Consider the following 20082-nt stretch of genomic DNA (forward strand, 5'->3'; position numbering starts at 1 on the left):
CTTCCACCCCGACCTCAAATTTACCTGGACCGTCTCAGACTCTTCCCTCCCCTTCCTAGACCTTTCCATTTCAATCTCGGGCGACCGAATCAACACGGACATTTACTATAAACTGACCAACTCCCACAGCTACCTAGACTACACCTCCTCCCAACCTGCCCCCTGTAAAAACGCCATCCCTTATTCCCAATTCCTTTGTCTCCGCCGCATCTGCTCCCAGGAGGACCAGTTCCAATACCGTACAATCCAGATGGCCTCCTTCTTCAAAGACCGCAATTTCCCCCCCGACGTGATCGACGATGCCCTCCACCGCATCTCCTCCATTTCCCGCTCCTCCACCCTTGTGCCCCGCCCCTCCAATCGCCACCAGGACAGAACCCCACTGGTCCTCACCTACCACCTCACCAACCTCCATATAGATCGTATCATCCGTCGTCATTTCCACTACCTCCAAACGGACCCCACCACCAGGGATATATTTCCTTCCCCTCCCCTATCAGCGTTCCGAAAAGACCACTCCTTCCGTGACTCCCTCGTTAGGTCCACACCCCCCACCAACCCAACCTTCATTCCCGGCACCTTCCCCTGCAACCGCAAGAAATGCAAAACTTGCGCCCACACCTCCCCCCTTACTTCCCTCCAAGGCCCCAAGGGATCCTTCCATATCTGCCACAAATTCACCTGCACCTCCACACACATCATTTACTGCATCCGCTGCACCCGATGTGGCCTCCTCTATATTGGAGAGACAGGCCGCCTACTTGCGGAATGTTTCAGAGAACACCTCTGGGACACCCGGACCAACTAACCCAACCACCCCGTGGCTCAACACTTCAACTCCCCCTCCCACTCCACCAGGTACATGCAGGTCCATGGACTCCTCCATCGCCAGACCATAGCAACATGACGGTTGGAGGAAGAGCGCCTCATCTTCCGCCTAGGATCCCTCCAACCACAAGTGATGAACTCAGATTTCTCCAGTTTCCTCATTTCCTCTCCCCCCACCTTGTCTCAGTCCCAACCCTCGAACACAGCACCGCCTTCCTAACCTGCAATCTTCTTCCTGACCTCTCTGCCCCACCCGACTCCGGCCTATCACCCTCACCTTGACCTCCTTCCACCTATCGCATTTCCAACGCCCCTCCCCCAAGTCCCTCCCCCCTACCTTTTACCTTAGCCTGCTGGACACACTTTCCTCATTCCTGAAAATTTACATAAAAGAGACTATGATGGTGTGAGACACAAGCTGACCATGATAATTTGGGGATTGTTATTTAAAGGGATGATAGTGGTTAGGCAATGACAAACATTAAAACAGACAAACAGCAAAATGTATTAATTTCTGGAATGAAATTAAAACAGGAACCGTGTAACGCCCTGGTTAACAAGGGAAATTAGGGAGAGTATTAAATCTGAGGAAGGCACATCCAAATTGGCCAGAAAAGCAAAGACCAGAGGATTGGAAAGACCTTTGGCCCTTGCAACGGGAGAAATAGAGACCGATTAAGAGGGGCAAAACAGAGTATGGGAGTAATCTTAAAGGAAACATACAAGCTCATAGTAGAAGCTTCAATGAGTATGTTAAGAGAAAAAGGATTAATTAACATGAATATAGGTCCCCTGCAGTCAGGAACAAGAGAACCTATAATAGGAAACAAAGAGGTGGCAGACCAATTAATGACATACTTTAGTTCCGTCTTCACAAAGAAAGAAAACATACAACTTCCCAAAAGATGGGGGACACAAGGACAAATGGAAAAGAGGAATTGAAAGGAAGAAGTCTTCTTAGGGAAATGGTATTGGGGAAGCAGATTGGAGAAAAGGCAGATCAATCCCAGGGCCTGATAACCTTCATCACAGAGAGGTTTAGAATGTGGCCCTGGAAATAACAGATGTGCTCGAGGTTATCTCCCATAATTCTCTGAACTTTGGAACAGTTCCTATGGATTGGAGCGTAGTTAATGTAACTGAGGAGAATCATCAGTTGTTGTCTTTTCCTGAGATGAATTCATGTTCAGAAGTTTTACACAATGCATGGTATTCTCCACTAAGGTATTCTCACCTTCAGATATTCAAGTTACTGCTGTATCCTCAGGGATATCCAGGCCTTTATTTGGCAAAATTATTTGTGGATCTCAATCCTTCACCAACACACGTTGACCTTTTTGTAAAACAGTGTTTGGCCTTGTTCCCTCGCTGGAAACCCAGATTCAGTTGTTTCCCATCAACAATGTCCTCTGTAATGGGTGGTTCCAGCAAATCAAATGCCATGTGCAACTGATCCTTTCCCAAGGGCAATGCTGGAAGCTTTAGTCATCGAGTGGGTTGTGTTCTGGTATGGGAACAAAACTTGGCTCAGTCTTTTGGATTGTGATTCTTGTTGTTGTTACCCTGAAGGAATGTTTCATTGTCTGAACAAAGTTTTTTTGCCAAATTATTTATGGTTGGGGGATAAAGAGCTGATTGGACATGTTGGATTCCAATCTGCTTCAGATCATCTGTAAACGGTTGTGATATAAACTGTGGACCGTTATTAGGAGCAAATTGTTTCAGTGAAGCAAACCTCTCAACAATCGCCCCCAGTCTTTCAATGGATTTCACTGAAGAGGATGTCTCCATGATGGCAACTTCAGGCCATTTAGTGTGTGCATCAACCACTGTGAGAAACATTCACCCTTCGAAAGGTCTGGTGTGGTCAATGTGGATTCTTTCCTATGACCTTTCCAGCCATTCCCATGGGGGTAAGGCACTAATGGATGTCGGTTGAGGCTCTTGTACGAGCAGCACATATTCCCACCTTCTCCTCAATTTCAGAGTCGAGCCCTGGTCCCAAAATTAGTTTCTGGTTGTCTCCTTTGTTCTGACAATGCCACAGTGGCCTTCATGTAGTTGATTTAACACACATTTCCCTAACTGTGTTGGAATGGTGACCCACACTCCCCAGAGAAGATATTCTGCTTGTATGGATAGTTGTAGCTTCTGTGAGACATATGGCTTCAGTTCTGGTGGTGTTCCTGTGAGTTTACCACGAAACACCACATCCGTCACTTTTAATAACAGTGGATCATTTCTGGTGCACTTCTTAATGTGTCCTGCCATTTCCACTATGTTCTCTATTGGTTCAATGTGGAAGATGTCTGCATAAGGACTATTTGTATTCAACTCATTTGACAAAGGTAACTGAAAGAGCCCGTGGACATTCCCATGTAGGTTGCATTGCTGATACTTAATTGTATGAGTGTGAGCTGACAGCAACAACACCCACCTCTGCATATGGCTCACTGCTCGAGAAGGTATCTCTGTATGAGGCCCAAATATTGTGGTCAGTGGGCTGTGGTCTGTGAGTCGGGTAAGTTCCAGGCCACACAGGGATTGATATATTGCCAGAAATGATTCCAAGAGCTTCTCTATCTGTGCAGAGCTCATTTCTGCTTTGTTCAATGATCTTGGTGTAAAATCTATTGGCTCTCTTTCCCGCTGGGTACCACGTGAGAAATGACTGCTCCCACTCCATTCAGTGGGACATCACATGCTAGCTGCAGTGATAGCTTTCAGTCAAACTGGGTCAGGCCTCCTGAATTCATAAAGAATCCTTGGCTTGTGTAAAAGCTTTCACATTGATCTTCCCATTTCCAGTTCCTGTTTTGGCAGAATAATTGTGTAACGGTTGGAAGATGGCTGCAAGACTTGAATAAACCTGCCATAGTAATTTAGTCAGTCCAAAAACCACAGTGGTTGGTATATTTTAGGCAGTGGTGCCTCAATTTTGAGTCAATTATGGTGACTTGTGTAGTCCCTGAGCATCAATAACATGCCTTAAATATTCAATGGGAGATTTAAAATATTTACATTTGTCTTGTCTCAGTCTGAGGCCATAATCTTCAAGTCTCTGCAAAGCAGCATCTAAATTATTGAGATGTTCTCTTTCATTTCTCCCCCTGTCTAAAATATTGTCTTGGTAACTCTGATTCCTTCCAATCCACTGACAATCTGACCCATGGCACGTTGGAGTAACACAGGTGCAGATGTGATTCCAAATACAGGGCTCTTGTATTGGAATATTCCTTTATGTGTTAGAATTGACAAGTATTTCTGTGACTCAGGGTCTACACTTATCTGGAGATAGGCTCGACTCAGATCAATTTTAGTGAAATGCTGACCCCCAGCTAATCCAGCAAAGAGATCAATGCCATTGCAGAAGGTGTAACACCTGCCCATTTACTTCCTCCCTCCTCACTATCCAAGGTCCCAGAGACACCTTCCAGGTGAAGCAGTGATTTACCTGCACTTCACTCAATCTGATTTACTGTCTGCGCTGCTCACAATGTGGTCTCCTCTACACTGGGGGTATGAAACACAGACTGGGTTCCCGCTTTGTGGAACCTCGATGTGCTGTCGGCAAAAGTGACCCTGAGCTTCCAGTTGCCTGCCACTTCAACACACCACTGCATTCCCATCCTAACATTTCTGTCTCAGGCCTGTTACAGTGAGGCTCAACACAAACTGGAGGAACAGCATCTCATCGTCTGCTTGGGGACCTTACAGCCTTCAGGACTCAGTCTCCAGTTTAATAATTTTACAGCATGAACACCTCCTTCCCTTTCTGTTACTGAGTCCCACACACCCCAGATCCTGTCATGGAATGGGTTGCTTTCAGCACACGAGGAAGAGGAAAACAGCAAACCCACTCTCACCGACTTCAAGTCCCCACTGTCATCTCTCTGGCTTCTCTTATTCTTGGCTTACTGTAACCAATCCTGTTTCCCCCTCTCTCACTCTTTCTCTAAGCTCTCCACCCAAACCCACCCCTCCACCACCCCTGTCCCCAGCATAAATACAACCCTGTCCCACCTGCTATCAGATCTGGAAAAGGGTCACGGGACTCGAAAGGTTATTTTTGTTTTTGGTCCACAGATGCTGCTGAGTTTCTCCAGCAATTTAGGTTTTGTTTGTTCCAGCAAATAGATCACTGATTAAAGGTAATGTTTACTGCACAGCACACAGTTCAGGGTGAAGAGTGACCTTAAATTAATCGCAGATGGGTACAATCCATCTTTCTTTCACACTGGCACAATGGGCATGGCCCAGTCACTCACATTGACGGGTCCAAGGACTCCCATCTTGACCAGCCTCTCCCATTCTGCCCTGACCTTTCCTCCAATCATGTGAGGCTGATCCAACAATGTAACATTCTGCATTACCCTCATCTCATTTAGCAAGAGGCCTTTTCCATGCTTCCCAGATCCCCATTGAAAACATTTTGTGGAGATCACTCTCAGAATCTAACATGTGATTCACTTCTGTCCAGTTGATTTTGACTTTCTCCAACTACATTCTTCACAATAAAGCTGGAACATTTCCTTTGACAATGTTTAAGGGCAAATCTTCAGCCTGACCATATAAGGGAACATTCATATTGATACAATCAACTACACCCATGAAATTTGCCCTTTTAATATTCTGGGGGCCTGGGTTCAAATCCTACCACAGCAGATGGTGGAATTTAAATTTGATTAAAAATCTGTACTTCAGCATCTACTGATGACCACTCAAGCATTGTCAATTTTTGGGAAAAACCCATCTGATTCACTAACATTGTTTAGGGAAGGAAACTACCATCCTTACCTGGTCCAGCCTAGTGTGACTCCAGACCTACAGCAATGTGATTAGCCCTTAACTATCCTCTGGGCAATTAGGGATGGGCAATAAATGCTGGTCTCGCCAGTCACATACTCATCGTATGAGTGAATAAGCCCTGAAGAAGGGCTTATGCCCGAAACGTCGATTCTCCTGTTCCCTGGATGCTGCCTGTCCTGCTGCGCTTTTCCAGCAACACATTTTCAGCTCTGATCTCCAGCATCTGCAGACCTCACTTTCTCCTTGAATATTTAAAAAACAAGCTGAGCTGTTGAGTTTCAAGTTTCTTATCTGCTGGTTCCACAGGGACTGCTATTCCCAGGGCTTTCTTTAAATCTCAGTTCCTTTCTGTCAGTAATGACTTCTGGATTGTTTCAAATCTTAAACTACACACCAGTCTGTCTCTGATTGCATCATTTAAGTTGTCTCCAAATTCACAACATTCTGCTAATGGCTTTGAAGTTGCTACAAACTGGGAGACAGATTCACCAACTTGCTGGTTATCTTTATGCAATCTGAACCTTTCAGCAATCCCCAATGATTTTGGTGAAAAATGTTTCTGGAGGATTCCTATTATTTCTTGATATGTTTTGGAACCCGGCTTCTCTGGCTGTCCCAGACTCCTCAGGAAGTTAAAAGCCTCTCCCCATCCCATAATACTCAAGAACACAAGGATGACTATATCTGCTTCAATTTTGTCAGCTTGAACAAAATATGAAAATCTCTCGGAGTGCGAGTACCAGCTTTCAGTATTTTCACCTCATGGTCCCCTGGAGCTAAATGTTTAACGCTGGTTCACTTGTTCCTGTTTACAATAAGGTATTCCTGAGGCTGCCTGTTTCTTTTCCAACACTACACCCTGAGCTGTAACCATTTCCCTCAGTGTCGGGTAGTTGTTACTCAGTGTCCTTTCAGGGTGGGGCCCATGGTGAGCTTCTTCTGCACTGTTCCCCTCTTCCCTCGGGTGAATTTGTTTTATTTCCTGACCGTACCTGCTTCAGTGCAGCGAGAGTGTCTTTTGATGATTTTCCTTCATTTTATCAAAATGCCTCTGAGATCTACAGTGAGGTCCACGATTCTGCTTTTCTTTCCTGATGAGTCAGTTTATCGATCCGGTCGATCCGAAAGCTGTTTTATCCTCGTCGCCAGTTTCCATCTTGTGTGACATTCCCAAGAGGGACCAGGGAGGCCGAAGTGTTAAACTGACCGAATCCACAACAGGTGGGACAAAATGGGTCTTTTTCTTTGTGGCAGGCAGTGTTGGGTACTGCAGGGATTAGTGTTTGGGCCCCAGCTATTCATAATGGACATGAATGATTCCGATGAGGGAACTACGTGCCATATCTCCAAGTTTACAGATGATCCAAAGCTGGGTGGGAGGGTGAGCTGTGAGGAGGATGCAGAGAAGCTGCAGTATGTTTTGGACAAGTTAAGTAAATGAGCAAGTACATGGCAGACACAGTATAAAGTGGATAAACGTGAGATTGTTCACTTTGGTAACAAAAACAGACAGGCCGATCATTATCTGAATGGTGATAAATTGGGGAAGGGGGTGGTGCAATGAGACCTGGGTGTCCTTGTACACCAGTCACTGAAAGGAAGCCTGGAGGAGCAGCAGGTGGGGAAGAAGGTAAATGGTACACTGGCCTTCGCAGCAAGAGGATTCGAGTACAGGAGCAGGAGGGTCTGAGGTCAGAAGGTCAAAGTCATGGAGTCAGGGAAGGGTCAAATGGACTGAGAAAAGAGCAGCACAGAGACTGTGGAAGGGAAGGCCAAGGGGAGACTTGATAAAGGTATTTAAAACAGTGAAGGGTTTTGATCGAGCAAAGGAATAGAATCTGTTTCCAATCGCTGAAGGGTGGTTCACCAGGGAGCACAGATTTAGAAAAAGGGGCAGAGGTGATATGAGGAGAAACAGTTTAATATAATCTGCAGCTCGCCTGTGAAATGTAATGGCTGATAGTGCAGTGGGTGCACATTCAGGATTAAATTTTAAAATGGAATGGAATAAATAATTGAAGGAGAAGGATTGCCAGAAGATGAGTCCGTGCTGTCTGATTCTATAAGGACAGAGCAAAGGAGGGGACCCTCAGTGGATTGCTCTTTGAAACACCAGGTACAGATTCGATGGACCAAATCACCACCTTCCGTGCTTTCAGTCGGGATTCGGGATTTTCAGCCTGAGGTTCCTTCTCCCCAGTTGCAGGGCTCTGTTTCTGGTTGGTGGGGTTCGAGCCTGGGAAAGGGGAAATCGGGTTCACAGCCTGCAGCCCTTCGAAAGCTGGCATAGGGTAAAGCTGTTCTGTAACAGTGTGGAGGAGAGCTAGAGGAGCATCGTCCTAGAGAAACTCAGCAGGTCTGGCAGCATCTACGGAGAGAAAGCAGAGTTGAGTCCATTGACCCATTTTCAGAATAGTCCTGAACAAGGGTCACTGAATAAATAGAAATATAGAAATAATAGCTCTACTTTCTCTCCACAGGTTTTGCCAGACCTGTTGAGTTTCTCCAGCACTTTCTGTTTTAATTTCAGATTTTCAGCATCCGCAGTTCTTTGTGTTATTTCCGATGAACATCTTCCTTGTCTTGAGAATCCCTTGTCTCTGAGTTGTACAGGAGCTGGTGCAGATGGAGACCACGTCCTTGAGGGAATCAGAGATACCAGTTGTCTGGTGTTTCACTATATATCCCCCCAAACGAGTCACACTGCATCAGTCACAACTGAAAGCTCTGGATTTTGGGAGAATCGTTATGTTGAACAAGGTGAACAGTGGGAGTGGAGGAACCATTAGTGAGTCTCAATAAGCACCCAAGAATCAAAACCAGAGGGTGACTGGGCTTCACCATCAGGAACAGGGTTTGTAGCCCACACCCCTTCACTCCCCAACACTGAGTGTCTCTGTATTTCTGTTTCTGTCCCTGTGTAAGGGGTTGCTCTGTCTCTCTGAACTCCCACTGGGGTGGACATCACTGATGTACTTTAATGTGTTAATGACCCATCCCCACAGTCTAGGGCCGGGTAGGCAGAAAGCTTCATGGAGGGTCTGGAGTTACCATTCACACATTTCTGACAGCAAAGGGAGCTTCTGGGATTACAGCCCCTAAGGTAACATTTGTTACAATGAGGAAGCCTCCTCTGCTCACCCTCACCACAGAAATGAAGATCATTGAAATGTTTCTGTGTGTTCTGTAAATCCTCAGTGAGTAGATGTTTAACCATCCATTCTGTGTGTTGTTACAGGGCCAGGAGGGGAACCCTGTCTCACCCGATGTTACAGTCCAAGTGGGGGATTCAATGATTGATGATCTCACCAGCCCTCTGACAGTTACATTTCAGGACGTGCCTTTCCAGGTGAGATAAACCTCCACAATATCATCGAGCTGAGCCTGTGAGCAGCCAGGTCTGACTGGATTGTGCAGCACAGTCTGGATCATCTCCAGTGTTGATGAACAAGTTAAACTGAATGACCCCGAAATTCTATAGTCCTCCGGCTGTGAATGGAGCCCTGTCTGGGCAGGTTTGGAGGATTCGGAGCTGATCTCCTTGTCTCTTTAATGTCCATCAGAAGCTGTGATCATGATGAGGGTGTGGAATGTTATGATGCTGTACAAATGAGGATCGCTGTGCCTTGTGAGATATTTCCCATCGTTTTGTGTCCTGAAATTCCTCTGGAGGGTTTAGAAAGGAGGGTCTGGGGCAGGACAGAATGATTGTCCACCCCATGGATATGGCCCTGGCTCCATCCAAAATCCCATGGTCAGAGGGATTTCTCTGTTACAGGTGGACCCCCCACAACATTCCTGGTAAAACATGTTGTTCCCCTCGGGTCAGGTGACCCAGTTTATTCAGGTTTCTGGAGATTATGGAAAAAATCATTAAAAATGGCCACAGTCTGGTTTGGTCACTTACAGTCATAGAAACATAGCAATGTACAGCACAGAAACAGACCTTTCGTCCAACCTATCCATGCCGACCAGATATCCCAACACAATCTAGTCCCACCTGCCAGCACCGGCCCATATCCCTCCAAACCCTTCCTATTCATATACCCATCCAGATGCCTCTTAAATGTTGCAATTGTACCAGCCTCCACCATGTCCTCTGGCAGCTCATTTCATACACATCTGCGTGAAAAAGTTGCCCCTTAGGTCTCTATCTTTCCTCTCTTATCCTAAACCTATGTCCTCCAGTTCTGGGCTCCACCACCCCAGTGAAGAGACTTTGTCTATTTATCCTATCCATGACCCGCTTGATTTTATAAACCTCTATAAGGTCACCCCTCAGCCTCCGACGCTCCAGGTAAAACAGCCCCAGCCTGTTCAGCCACTCCCTATAGCACAAATCCTCCAACCCTGGCAACATGCTTGTAAATCTTTTCTGAACCCTTTCAAGTTTCACAATGTCTTTCTGATAGGATAAAGACCAGAATTGCATGCAATATTCCAAAAGTGGCCTAACCAATGTCCTGTACAGCTGCAACATGACCTCCTAACTCCTATATTCAATACTCTGACCAATAAAGGAAAGCATACCAAGCACCTTCTTCACTGTCCTATCTCCCCGCGACTCCACTTTCAAGGAGCTAAACTACTCTCCAAGGTCTGTTTGTTCAGCAACACTCTCTAGGACATTACCATTAAGTGTATAACTCCTGCTAAGATTTGCTTTCTCAACGTGTAGCATCTCACATTTATCTAAATTATCAATCTGCCACTCCTCAGCCCTTTGGCCCATCTGATCAAGAACCCGTTGTGATCTGACGTAACTTTCTTCGCTGTCCACTACACCTCCAATTTTGGTGTCATCAGCAAACTTATGAACTGTACCTCTTACGCTCACATCGGAATCATTTATATAAATGACGAAAAGTTGTGGACCAGCACCAATCCTTGTGGCACTCCACTGGTCAGAGGCCTCCAGTCTGAAAAACAACCACCACCACCACCCTCTGTCTTCTACCTTTGAGCCAGTTCTGTATTCAAATGGCTAATTGTCCCTGTATTCCATGAGATCTAACCTTGCTAACTTGTCTCCCATGGGGAACCTTGTCGAATGCCTTACTGAAATCCATATAGATCACATCTACTATACTCTGCCCTCATCAATCCTCTTTGTTATTTCCTCAAAAAACTCAATCAAGTTTGTGAGACATGTTTTCCCTCACATGAAGCCTTGTTGACTATCCCTAATCAGTCCTTGTGTTTCCAAATACATGTACATCCTGTTCCTCAGGATCCCCTCCAACAACCTGCCCACCACTGAGGCCAGGCTCACTGATCTATAGTTCCCTGGCTTGTCCTTACCACCCTTCTTAAACAGTGGCACCACGTTAGCCAACTTCCAGTTTTCTGGCACCTCACCTGTGGCTATTGATGGCACAAATATCTCAGTAAGAGGCCCAGTTATCACTTCCCCAGCTTCCCACAGAGTTCTCGGGTACACCTGATCAGGTCCTGGACATTTATCCACTTTTATATGTGTCAATACATCCAGCACTTCCTCCTCTGTAATATGGACATTTTGCAAAATGTCACCATCTCTGTCCTACATTCTATATCTTCTGTGTCCTTTTCCACAGTAAATACTGATACAAACTAGTATCTGCCCCATTTCCTGTGGCTCCACACAAAGGCCGCCTTGCTGACCTTTGAGGGGCCCTATTCTCTCCCTAGTTTGTCCTTTACGTATCTGTAAAAACCCTTTGGATTCTCCCTAACTCTGTTTGCCAAAGCTATCTCATATTCCTTGTTTGCCCTCCTGATTTCCCTCTTCAGTATACTCCTACTTCCTTTATACTCTTCTAAGGATTCAATCGATCCATCCTGTCTGTACCTGACATATGCTTCCTTCTTTTTCTTAACCAAACCCTCAATTTCTTTAGTCATCCAGCATTTCCTGTACCTACAGCCTTCCCTTTCACCCTGACAGGAATATACTTTCTCTGGATTCTCATTACCTCATTTCTGACAACTTCCCATTTTCCAGCCATCCCTTTACCTGCGAACATCTGCACACCCCCCCCCCCACCCCACATCAGCTTTCGAAAGTTCTTGCTAAATACCATCAAAATTGGCCTTTCTCCAATTTAGAACTTCAATTTTTAGATCTAGTATATCTTTTTCATTAATAATTTTAGAACAGATGGAATTATGCTCACTGGCCCCAAAGTGCTCCCCCACTGACACCTCAGTCACCTGCCCTGCCTTATTTCCCAAGAGTAGGTCATGTTTTGAACCTTTTCTGGTAGGTAACTCCACATACTGAATCAGAAAATTTTCTTGTACACACTTAATAAACTCCTCTCCATCTAAACCCTTAACACTGTGGCAGTCCCAGTCTATGTTTGGAAAGTTAAAATCCCACACCATAACCACCCTATTATTCCTACAGATAACTGAGATCTCCTTATGTATTTGTTTCTCAATTTCCCTCTGACTATTAGAGGGTCTATAATACAATCCCAAGAAGATGATCATCCCTTTCTTATTTCTCAGTTCCACCCAAATAACTTCCCTGGATGTATTTCCAGGAATATCCTCCCTCAGTACAGCTGTAATGCTATCCCTTATCAAAAATGCCACTTGCCCTCCTCTCTTGCCTCCCTTTCTATCCTTCCTCTCGCATTTGTATCCTGAAACATTAAGCTGCCAGTCCTGCCAATCCCTGAGCTATGTTTCTGTAATTCCCTGCCCTGACTGTTTGACTCGCTTCTGTTCTCAACTGTACCAGTCTCAGATTGATCTCTTTCCTCACTATCACCCCCTCCCCCCACCACCACCCCCCCTTGCCCCCCCACACCCTCCTCCCACCACCACACCCCCTCCCACCCACCCCACATCCTTATCCCACCACCACCCCCCCACAACCTCCCCCTACCATCATCCCCCCAACTCCCCCATACATGCCCCCCACACCCTGCCCCCACCACCTCCCCCCCTCCCACTCACACCCTCCCCCCACCACCGTCCCCCCCCACCACTACCACATCCCCTCCACCTAACCTTACTGGTTTAAATCCCCCGGAGCAGCTCTAGCAAATCTCCCTGCCAGTATATTAGTCCCCGTCCAATTTAGGTGCAATCCGTCCTTCTTGTACAGGTCACTTCTACCCCAAAAGAGATTCCCAAGATCCAAAAATGTGAATCCATCTCCCATACACCAGCTCCACAGCCATGTATTCATCTGCTCTATCCTCCTGTTCCTGCCCTCACTCACTGGTAGCAGATATTACAACTCTCGAGGTCCTCCTTTTTAACTTCCTGCCTAACTCTCTGTAATCTCCCTTCAGAGTCTCAACCTTTTCCCTTCCAATGTCATTGGTTCCAATGTGTATAATGACCTCCTGCTTGCCCCTCTCCCCCTTGAGAACACACTGCACCCTCTCTGAGACACCTTTAAGCCTGGCACCAGAGAGGCAAGACACCATTTGGATTTTTTGCTGCTAGCTGCAGAAACGTTTGACTGTGCCTCTGACTAGAGAGTCCCATAACACAATTGAACACTTGGAACCTGACGTTCCCCACATTAAATTCGAGCCTGTCTTGATACCGTAAACTTGGCCGTTCGTGTGACATTCTCCTGTGAATCCATCACCCCCGACATTTTCCAAAACAGCGTACTTGTTAGAAATGGGGATCGCCACAGAAGACTCCTGCACTACCTGCCTACCTCTCTTAGTTTTCCTGGAGTTAACCCATCTATGTCATACAGTCATAAAGTCATAGAGATGTACAGCATGGAAACAGACCCTTCGGTCCAACCCATCCATGCCGACCAGATATCCCAATCCAATCTAGTCCCACCTGCCAGCATCCGGCCCATATCCCTCCAAATCCTTCCTATTCATATACCATTCAAATGCCTCTTAAATGTTGCAATTGTACCAGCCTCCACCACATCCTCTGGCAGCTCATTCCATACATGCACCACCATCTGTGTGAAAACGTTGCCCCGTAGGTCTCTTTTATATCTTTCCCCTCTCACCCTAAACCTATGCCCTCTAGTTCTGGACTCCCCTACCCCAGGAAAAGTCTTTGTCTATTTATCCTATCCATGCCCGTCATAATTTTGTAAACCTCTATAAAGTCACCCCTCAGCCTCCGACGCTCCAGGGAAAACATTCTCAGCCTGTTCAGCCTCTCCCTGTAGCCCAAATCCTCCAACCCTGGCAACATCCTTGTAAATCTTTTCTGAACCCTTTCAAGTTTCACAACATCTTTCTGATAGGAAGGAGACTAGAATTGCACGCAATATTCCAACAGTGGCCTACAGCTGTAACATGACCTCCCAACTCCTGTACTCAATACTCTGACCAATAAACGAAAGCATACCAAACGCCTTCTTCACTATCCTATCTACCTCCACTTTCAAGGAGCAATGAACCTGCACTCCAAGGTCCCTTTGTTCAGCGACACTCCCTGGGACTTTACCATAAAGTGTATAAGTCCTGCTAAGATTTGCTTTCCCAAAATGCGGCACCTCACATTTATCTAAATGAAACTCCATCTGCCACTTCCCTGCCCATTGGCCCATCTGGTCAAGATCCTGTTGTAATCTGAGGTAACCCTCCTCGCTGTCCACTATACCTCCAATTTTGGTGTCATCTGCAAACTCACTAACGTATCTCTTATACTCACATCCAAATCATTTATGTAAATGAAGAAAAGTAGAGGACACAGCACCGATCCTTGTAGCACTCCACTGGTCACAGGCCTCCAGTCTGAAAAACAACCCTCCACCACCATCCTCTGTCTTCTACCTTTGAGCCAAGTGCATCTGTGGCTTTTCTCCCTTCCTATGACTGCAATCCATCACATCCCCTTATTCTTGTAACTTCCTCATTTCCTCTAACTGTCGCTTCAGTTGATCCATTCAATCTTAGAGGATTTGCAACCAATGGCATTTACTCCAGTATAATCCTCACTTACATGTAAACTCTCCCTCAACTCCCACATCTGACAAGAAGAGCATATGACTCTACTAAAAGCTATTTTTGCTTCTTTCAATCCATAGACATAGAAAAGAGCTCTGTCTTATTCCTCTACAAAACACTGCTCCAGGTTAAATTAATACTTATGGCTTATATTTTTAAGTTTAATCAAGAGATAGATCTCGATATAACATATAATCAAGAAATAAACCACTCTACTCACTATTGCAGACTTACTGTAAGGCCATACCTAAAATATTCACTTATCTGTTTCCTCCAAGATCAGGTGTGAATTTCACTGTTTTGTTAATTTTCCCAGACGTACTCCGATGTCTAGCAATACATGAATTCAAACAGCAAAGGCAGTAACTGTACAGGTTCACTGCTGGGTCAGTTAGCAATGTGGGTCTCTCCCTCTCTCTCTCTCTCCTGCACTGACCTCACCTTGTGCTTCCTTTGTCTGTACCTCTCCCTTTTAAAACTTCTGCTCTTTTGACTTTTTTTCTCCAAAGTTCCAAACAATGCAGCAGCAGATAAAACAGTAATTGCTGCTCCTGGAATTCAAAGGAATCACCTCCACCACCTAAAATACCTCAAAAAAGGAGCTGCCTTTTACAGCCAGAAATATTTCCCGCCCTCCATCTTGGATTACCCAGAATCCTCTTCATGAAATGTAATTGATCACACAATGTCCCCAGTACCCCACATTCTGGGGACCATAAACAGCAGACAGAAATTAATTGGGACATTTTCCTCATTTACATCAATAGACCCACAGCCCCCCATGGCCACAGTTTCAGATCAGCAGGAGAAGGACAGGGACTCGGTGTAAACAGGTGCTGCCCCATTGGCCATCCAAAACACCCAAACCCCATCCCCTTTACAGCCTGAGAGACACTCGGAGTGAAACCTGTTCATGGAGCATCACCTCGAACAGAGCTACACAATCTCACCTCAATTCCCTGACAGTGACAGCCATGTCCTGCCTGTCCTCAGGGAATTGAGGTGAGTCTTCAATTAAATCTCTCCAAGACTATTATGGTTTGAAGCTGTCATCTTTCCTTCATTAGCACTTCATTGGCATTAGTTGAAATGTTCAGCCATGGTGTGGGGGGGGGTTGGTTGGTGCGAGTGTCCCAGGGGTGTTCCCTAAAGGACTCTGTAGAAGGCATCCAATTTCCCCAGTGGAGAGGAGACCGCATCGGGAGCAACGGATACAATAAATGACCTCCACAAGTTCTGGAAAGGCACTTAGCGTGGGCTGCATGGGAGACAGGTTTGGATGTGAATGGCCTGGTAAAACAGCCAGAAACCCTGACAGGTCACTCTGTGAGGAGACAGTGAGGCCTGCAGATGCTGGAGATCAGAGTTGAGAGTGTGTTGCTGGAAATGCACAGCAGGTCAGGCAGCATCCGAGGAGCAGGAGAATCGATGTTTCGGACTGGAGTCCTCTATCAGGAATGAGGCTGGAAGCCTCGGGAGGTGGAGAGATAAATGGGAGGGGCATGGGGCTGGGGAAAAGGTAGCTGAGAGCGCAATATGTGGGTAGAGGTGGAGGTAAAGGTGATTGGTCGGAGAGGAGGGTGGAACAGAGAGGTGGGAAGGAAGATTGACAGGTGGGAGAGATCATGAGGTTGGTGATGAGCTGGAAGGTTGGAACTGGGGTTAAGTCGGGGTGGGGGGGGGAATGACGAAACTGGTGAAGTCCACATTGATGCCCTTGGGGTTGAAGGGTCCTGAGATGGAAGATGAGGCGTTCTTCCTCCAGGTGTCAGGTGGAAAGAGAGTGGCGATGGAGGAGGCCCAGAACATCATGTCCTCGGCAAAGTGGGAGGGGGAGTTGAAATGTTCAGCCCTGGTGTGGGGGGGGTGTTGGTTGGTGCGGGTGTCCCAGGGATGTTCCCTAAAGCACTCTGTAGAAGGCATCCAATTTCCCCAGTGCAGAGGAGACCGCATCAGGACCAACGGATACAATAAATGGCATGTGTGGAAGTGCATGTGAAACTTTGATGGATTGGACAGAGGTGAGGGGGGAGGTGTGGGCGCAGGTTTTGCAATTCCTGCAGTGGCAGGGGAAGGTGTCAGGACAGGAGGGTGGCTTGTGGGGGGCATGGACCTGACCAGGTAGTGGTGGAGGGATGGTCTTTGCGGAAGGCGGATTCAGTGGGGAGGGGAATATATCCCTGCTGGTGGGGTCCATTTGTAGGTGGTGGAAATGGCGGAGGATGACGCGATGTATCCAGAGGTTGGTGGAGTGGAAGGTGAGGACCAGGGAGGTTCTGTCCTTGTTGCGGTTGGAAGGGTGGGGTTTGAGGATGGCAGTTCGGGACGTGGATGAGATGTGTTGGAGGGAAATTTCGGTCCTTAAAGATGGAAACCATCTGGTGTGTTCTGTGGTGGAACTGGTCCTCCTGGGAGCAGATGCAGAGGAGGTGGAGGAATTTGGAATACGGGATAGCATTTTTGCAGAAGGTAGGGTTGGAGGAAGTGTAATCCAGGTAGCTGCAGGAGCTGGTGAGTTTGCAAAAAATGTCAGTGTTGTGTCAGTCCTCGTGGATGGAGATGGAGAGGTCTCGGAAGGGGAGGGAAGTGTCACAGATTGTCCAGGTGAATTTTCGGTCGGGGTGGAATGTGTTGGTGAAGTTGTTGAACTGTTCGACTTCCTCGTGCTGCTAGTGTATCTTTGGAAGATGGACTGTTCTACGTAGTCAGCAAAGCGATAGGCATAGCAGGGGCCCATGCGGGTGCCCATGGCTACCTGTTTTGTCTGGAGGAAGTGGGAGGATTCGATGGAGAAATTGTTGAGGGTGAGGACCAGTTCAGCCAAATGAATAAGAGTATCAGTGGAAGGGTATTGGTGGGGACACTGGGAGAGGAAGAAATGGAGAGCTTGGAGGCCCTGGTCATGGCGGATAGAGGTGTAGAGGGTCTGGATGTCCATGGTGAAGATGAGGCATTGGGAGCCGGAGAAACAGAAGTCATAGAGGAGGTGGAGGACATGGGTGGTGTCCCCAATGGATGTCGGGAGTTCCTAGACCAAGGAGGACAGGACAGTATCGAGGTAGGTGGAGATGGGTTCAGTGGGACAGGAGCAGGCTGAGACAATAGGTCGGCCGGGGTAGTCAGGCTTGTGGATCTTGGGTAGGAGGTAGAATCGGGCAGTGCGGGGTTCCTCGACAATTAGGTTGGAAGCTGTGGGTGGGAGATCCCCTCAGGTGATGAGATTGTGTATGGTCTGGGAGATGATGGTTTGGTGATGGGGAGGGTGAAGTCATGGTCGAGGGGGTGGTAGGAGGATGTGTCTTTGAGCCTGGCTTCAGCGGTGTAGAGGTCAGTGCCCAAACCACCACTGCACCCTCTTTGTCCGCTGATTTGATGGTTAGTTTGGGGTTGGAGCGGAGGGAGTGGACGGCTGTGCATTGTGAGGGTGGGAGGTAGGAGTGGGTGAGGGGGGGTGAGCAGGTTGAGCCAGTTGATGTTCCAGCAGCAGTTTGAAATGAAGAGATCAAGGGCGGGTAACAGGCCAGCATGGGGTGTCGAGGTGGACGGGGTGTGTTGGAGGCGGGAGAAGGGATCCTCGGTGGGTGGGCGGGAGTCTTGGTTGTAAAAGTAGGCCCAGAGGAGGAGGTGGTGGAAGAAACGTTCAAGGTCGCAGCGTGTGTCGAACTCATTAATCTGGGAGTGTAGAGGAATAAAGGTGAGGCCAATATTGAGGACAAAACATTCGTCCTCAGTGAGGGGGAGGTTTGGGGAATGGTGAAGACATGGCGCAGATGGGAGCTAGGACCTGGAGTGGGGCTGGAATTCAAGGAGGAGGTGGAGACAGTAACTTGAGTGGGCATGGTTATGGGGACAGTGGCTTGAGTGGGTATTCCTTAACCCTGTCCAGGGGTGACTTTCTCATGATAAGGGACTGGAGCGATCACAGGACTCAGCAGCAACCTCCACAGAGATGGCCAGGCAGTGAGGTCAAATATGGCCCCAGTCAGGGACCATGATCCTCCAGTGCTGCAATGCTGCTGGTGTTACACAGGCCCCTGCTCTGTCAGGAGTTGAGTAACACGGTGGAAGGGCTCTCTCACTGGGAGGGCAGTGGACCATGGGTAACTGATATAACTGACAGCATCCGGGAGCTGCAATGCTCACAGTGGTCCTGGAGTAGTGCAGACACTCTTTCAGAGGGATCACTGTCCAACCTGAGGCTCCTCACAGGACTTTGTATCGTTCTCACCACTGAAGAGAGAGGCATTTGTGAGTGCCCCTATTTTAAGGTGTCTGCTCGATCTCTCCCGTGTCCAGCAGCGTTCTCCTTTCCCAATGAGGCTGCTGCCTGGACACTGCTTCAGACACTCCCACTGGGCCCTGTACTTCCTGATAACTTTAAAGATGGTGAATGGGGAGGTGACCAATTAGGAATCTGCTTTGTGTAACGTTGCTTTGGTGGGAACACTGAGGTCGTACCCAGGATATGGAAAATTTAACCCAACAATTTCCCAGTTGGCATCACATTTCCTCCTCCTTCCCTGCCTTACCCTGTCAGACAGGCGAGAGAGAAATGTCTCAATGTGTTTGTATCGACACAGCTGCTTCAACTGTGTTATTGTTGGTGAAGCTAATGTTCTGGTTTATCATTTCCATTTTAGTCCGATTCTCCACCATGCAGCACCCGGGACTCTGGTGGGAATGGTAAGTGAAGATTGTTTTAAAATGCTGACATCACTCAATACTGGAATGTGTAAATGAGGGAATGATTCTCATGATTAATAATTCTCCAATACAGGCCCCTTCGATGAGCTTGGATGTAACACCCTCATGAGCAGAACGGGGAAGAAAGTGGATATGATCACTTGCAGATGTGACTATCTGGGTTTCTTCTTTGTACTAACACTGGAATCGAAGGTATGAATCATGCTCATCTCCACACTGTAAATAAACACCAATATAAGGTTCAATTGGCCTGGAAAGTGAGACTGTTGTCACATTCTTACTGCAGTTCAATACAGCTCTGCCCAAGTCTTGAACATGCCCCTGCAAAATATTCTGTAGCTCTCCCACCCCAGTCTCTGTTTACTTTTAATCTGTTTAAAAACCAGCAATGTAACAATATTTCAGCCTCTCAGTTCAGATGAACCTCCTGCTTGAAATCCCGTTCTGACTTTGATATCAAGCCCATACATGGATTTTCAATGGGCCTCCCAACTCTGCTGCAGTGTCTGAGCTCCCGCTAGTGCAGACAAACCAGGGAAATCAGTCATTTGTTTTCATTCTCTCCCAGGATGCAGGTGTTGCTGGATGGGCCAACAATAGTTCCCTGTCCCTCATTGCTCTGGAGAAGCTGGTTGTGTGCTGCCTCCTTGAACCTCCATAATGCTTATCCCCACAATGCTGACAGGAGGGGAGTTCTGGGAGTTTTACTCAGTGGCTGTGAACTAATGGTGATTTATTACCAGATCAGATGGTGTGTGGCTTGAAGCCTAACTTGCAGATGGTCCTGTTTTCATTAATCTTCTGGCGCCAT

The 20082-nt window shown here is 47.1% G+C and overlaps 1 protein-coding gene across 1 annotated transcript in view; it reads left to right on the forward strand.

The window, feature by feature from the left end:
* Positions 1-20082, forward strand: part of LOC148147386 (uncharacterized) — an 83964-nt gene that overhangs the window by 36200 nt on the left and 27682 nt on the right. The window contains exons 6-8 of the mRNA XM_087995608.1: positions 8876-8986; positions 19208-19250; positions 19345-19463. Coding sequence (XP_087851734.1) covers positions 8876-8986; positions 19208-19250; positions 19345-19463 — 273 coding nt within the window. The remainder of the gene's footprint in view (positions 1-8875; positions 8987-19207; positions 19251-19344; positions 19464-20082) is intronic.

The sequence above is a fragment of the Chiloscyllium plagiosum genome, unplaced genomic scaffold (genome assembly GCF_037043375.1).
Source record: "Chiloscyllium plagiosum isolate Xiang-an unplaced genomic scaffold, Cpla_swu_hap1 HiC_scaffold_17, whole genome shotgun sequence".
Classification (NCBI taxonomy): domain Eukaryota; kingdom Metazoa; phylum Chordata; class Chondrichthyes; order Orectolobiformes; family Hemiscylliidae; genus Chiloscyllium; species Chiloscyllium plagiosum.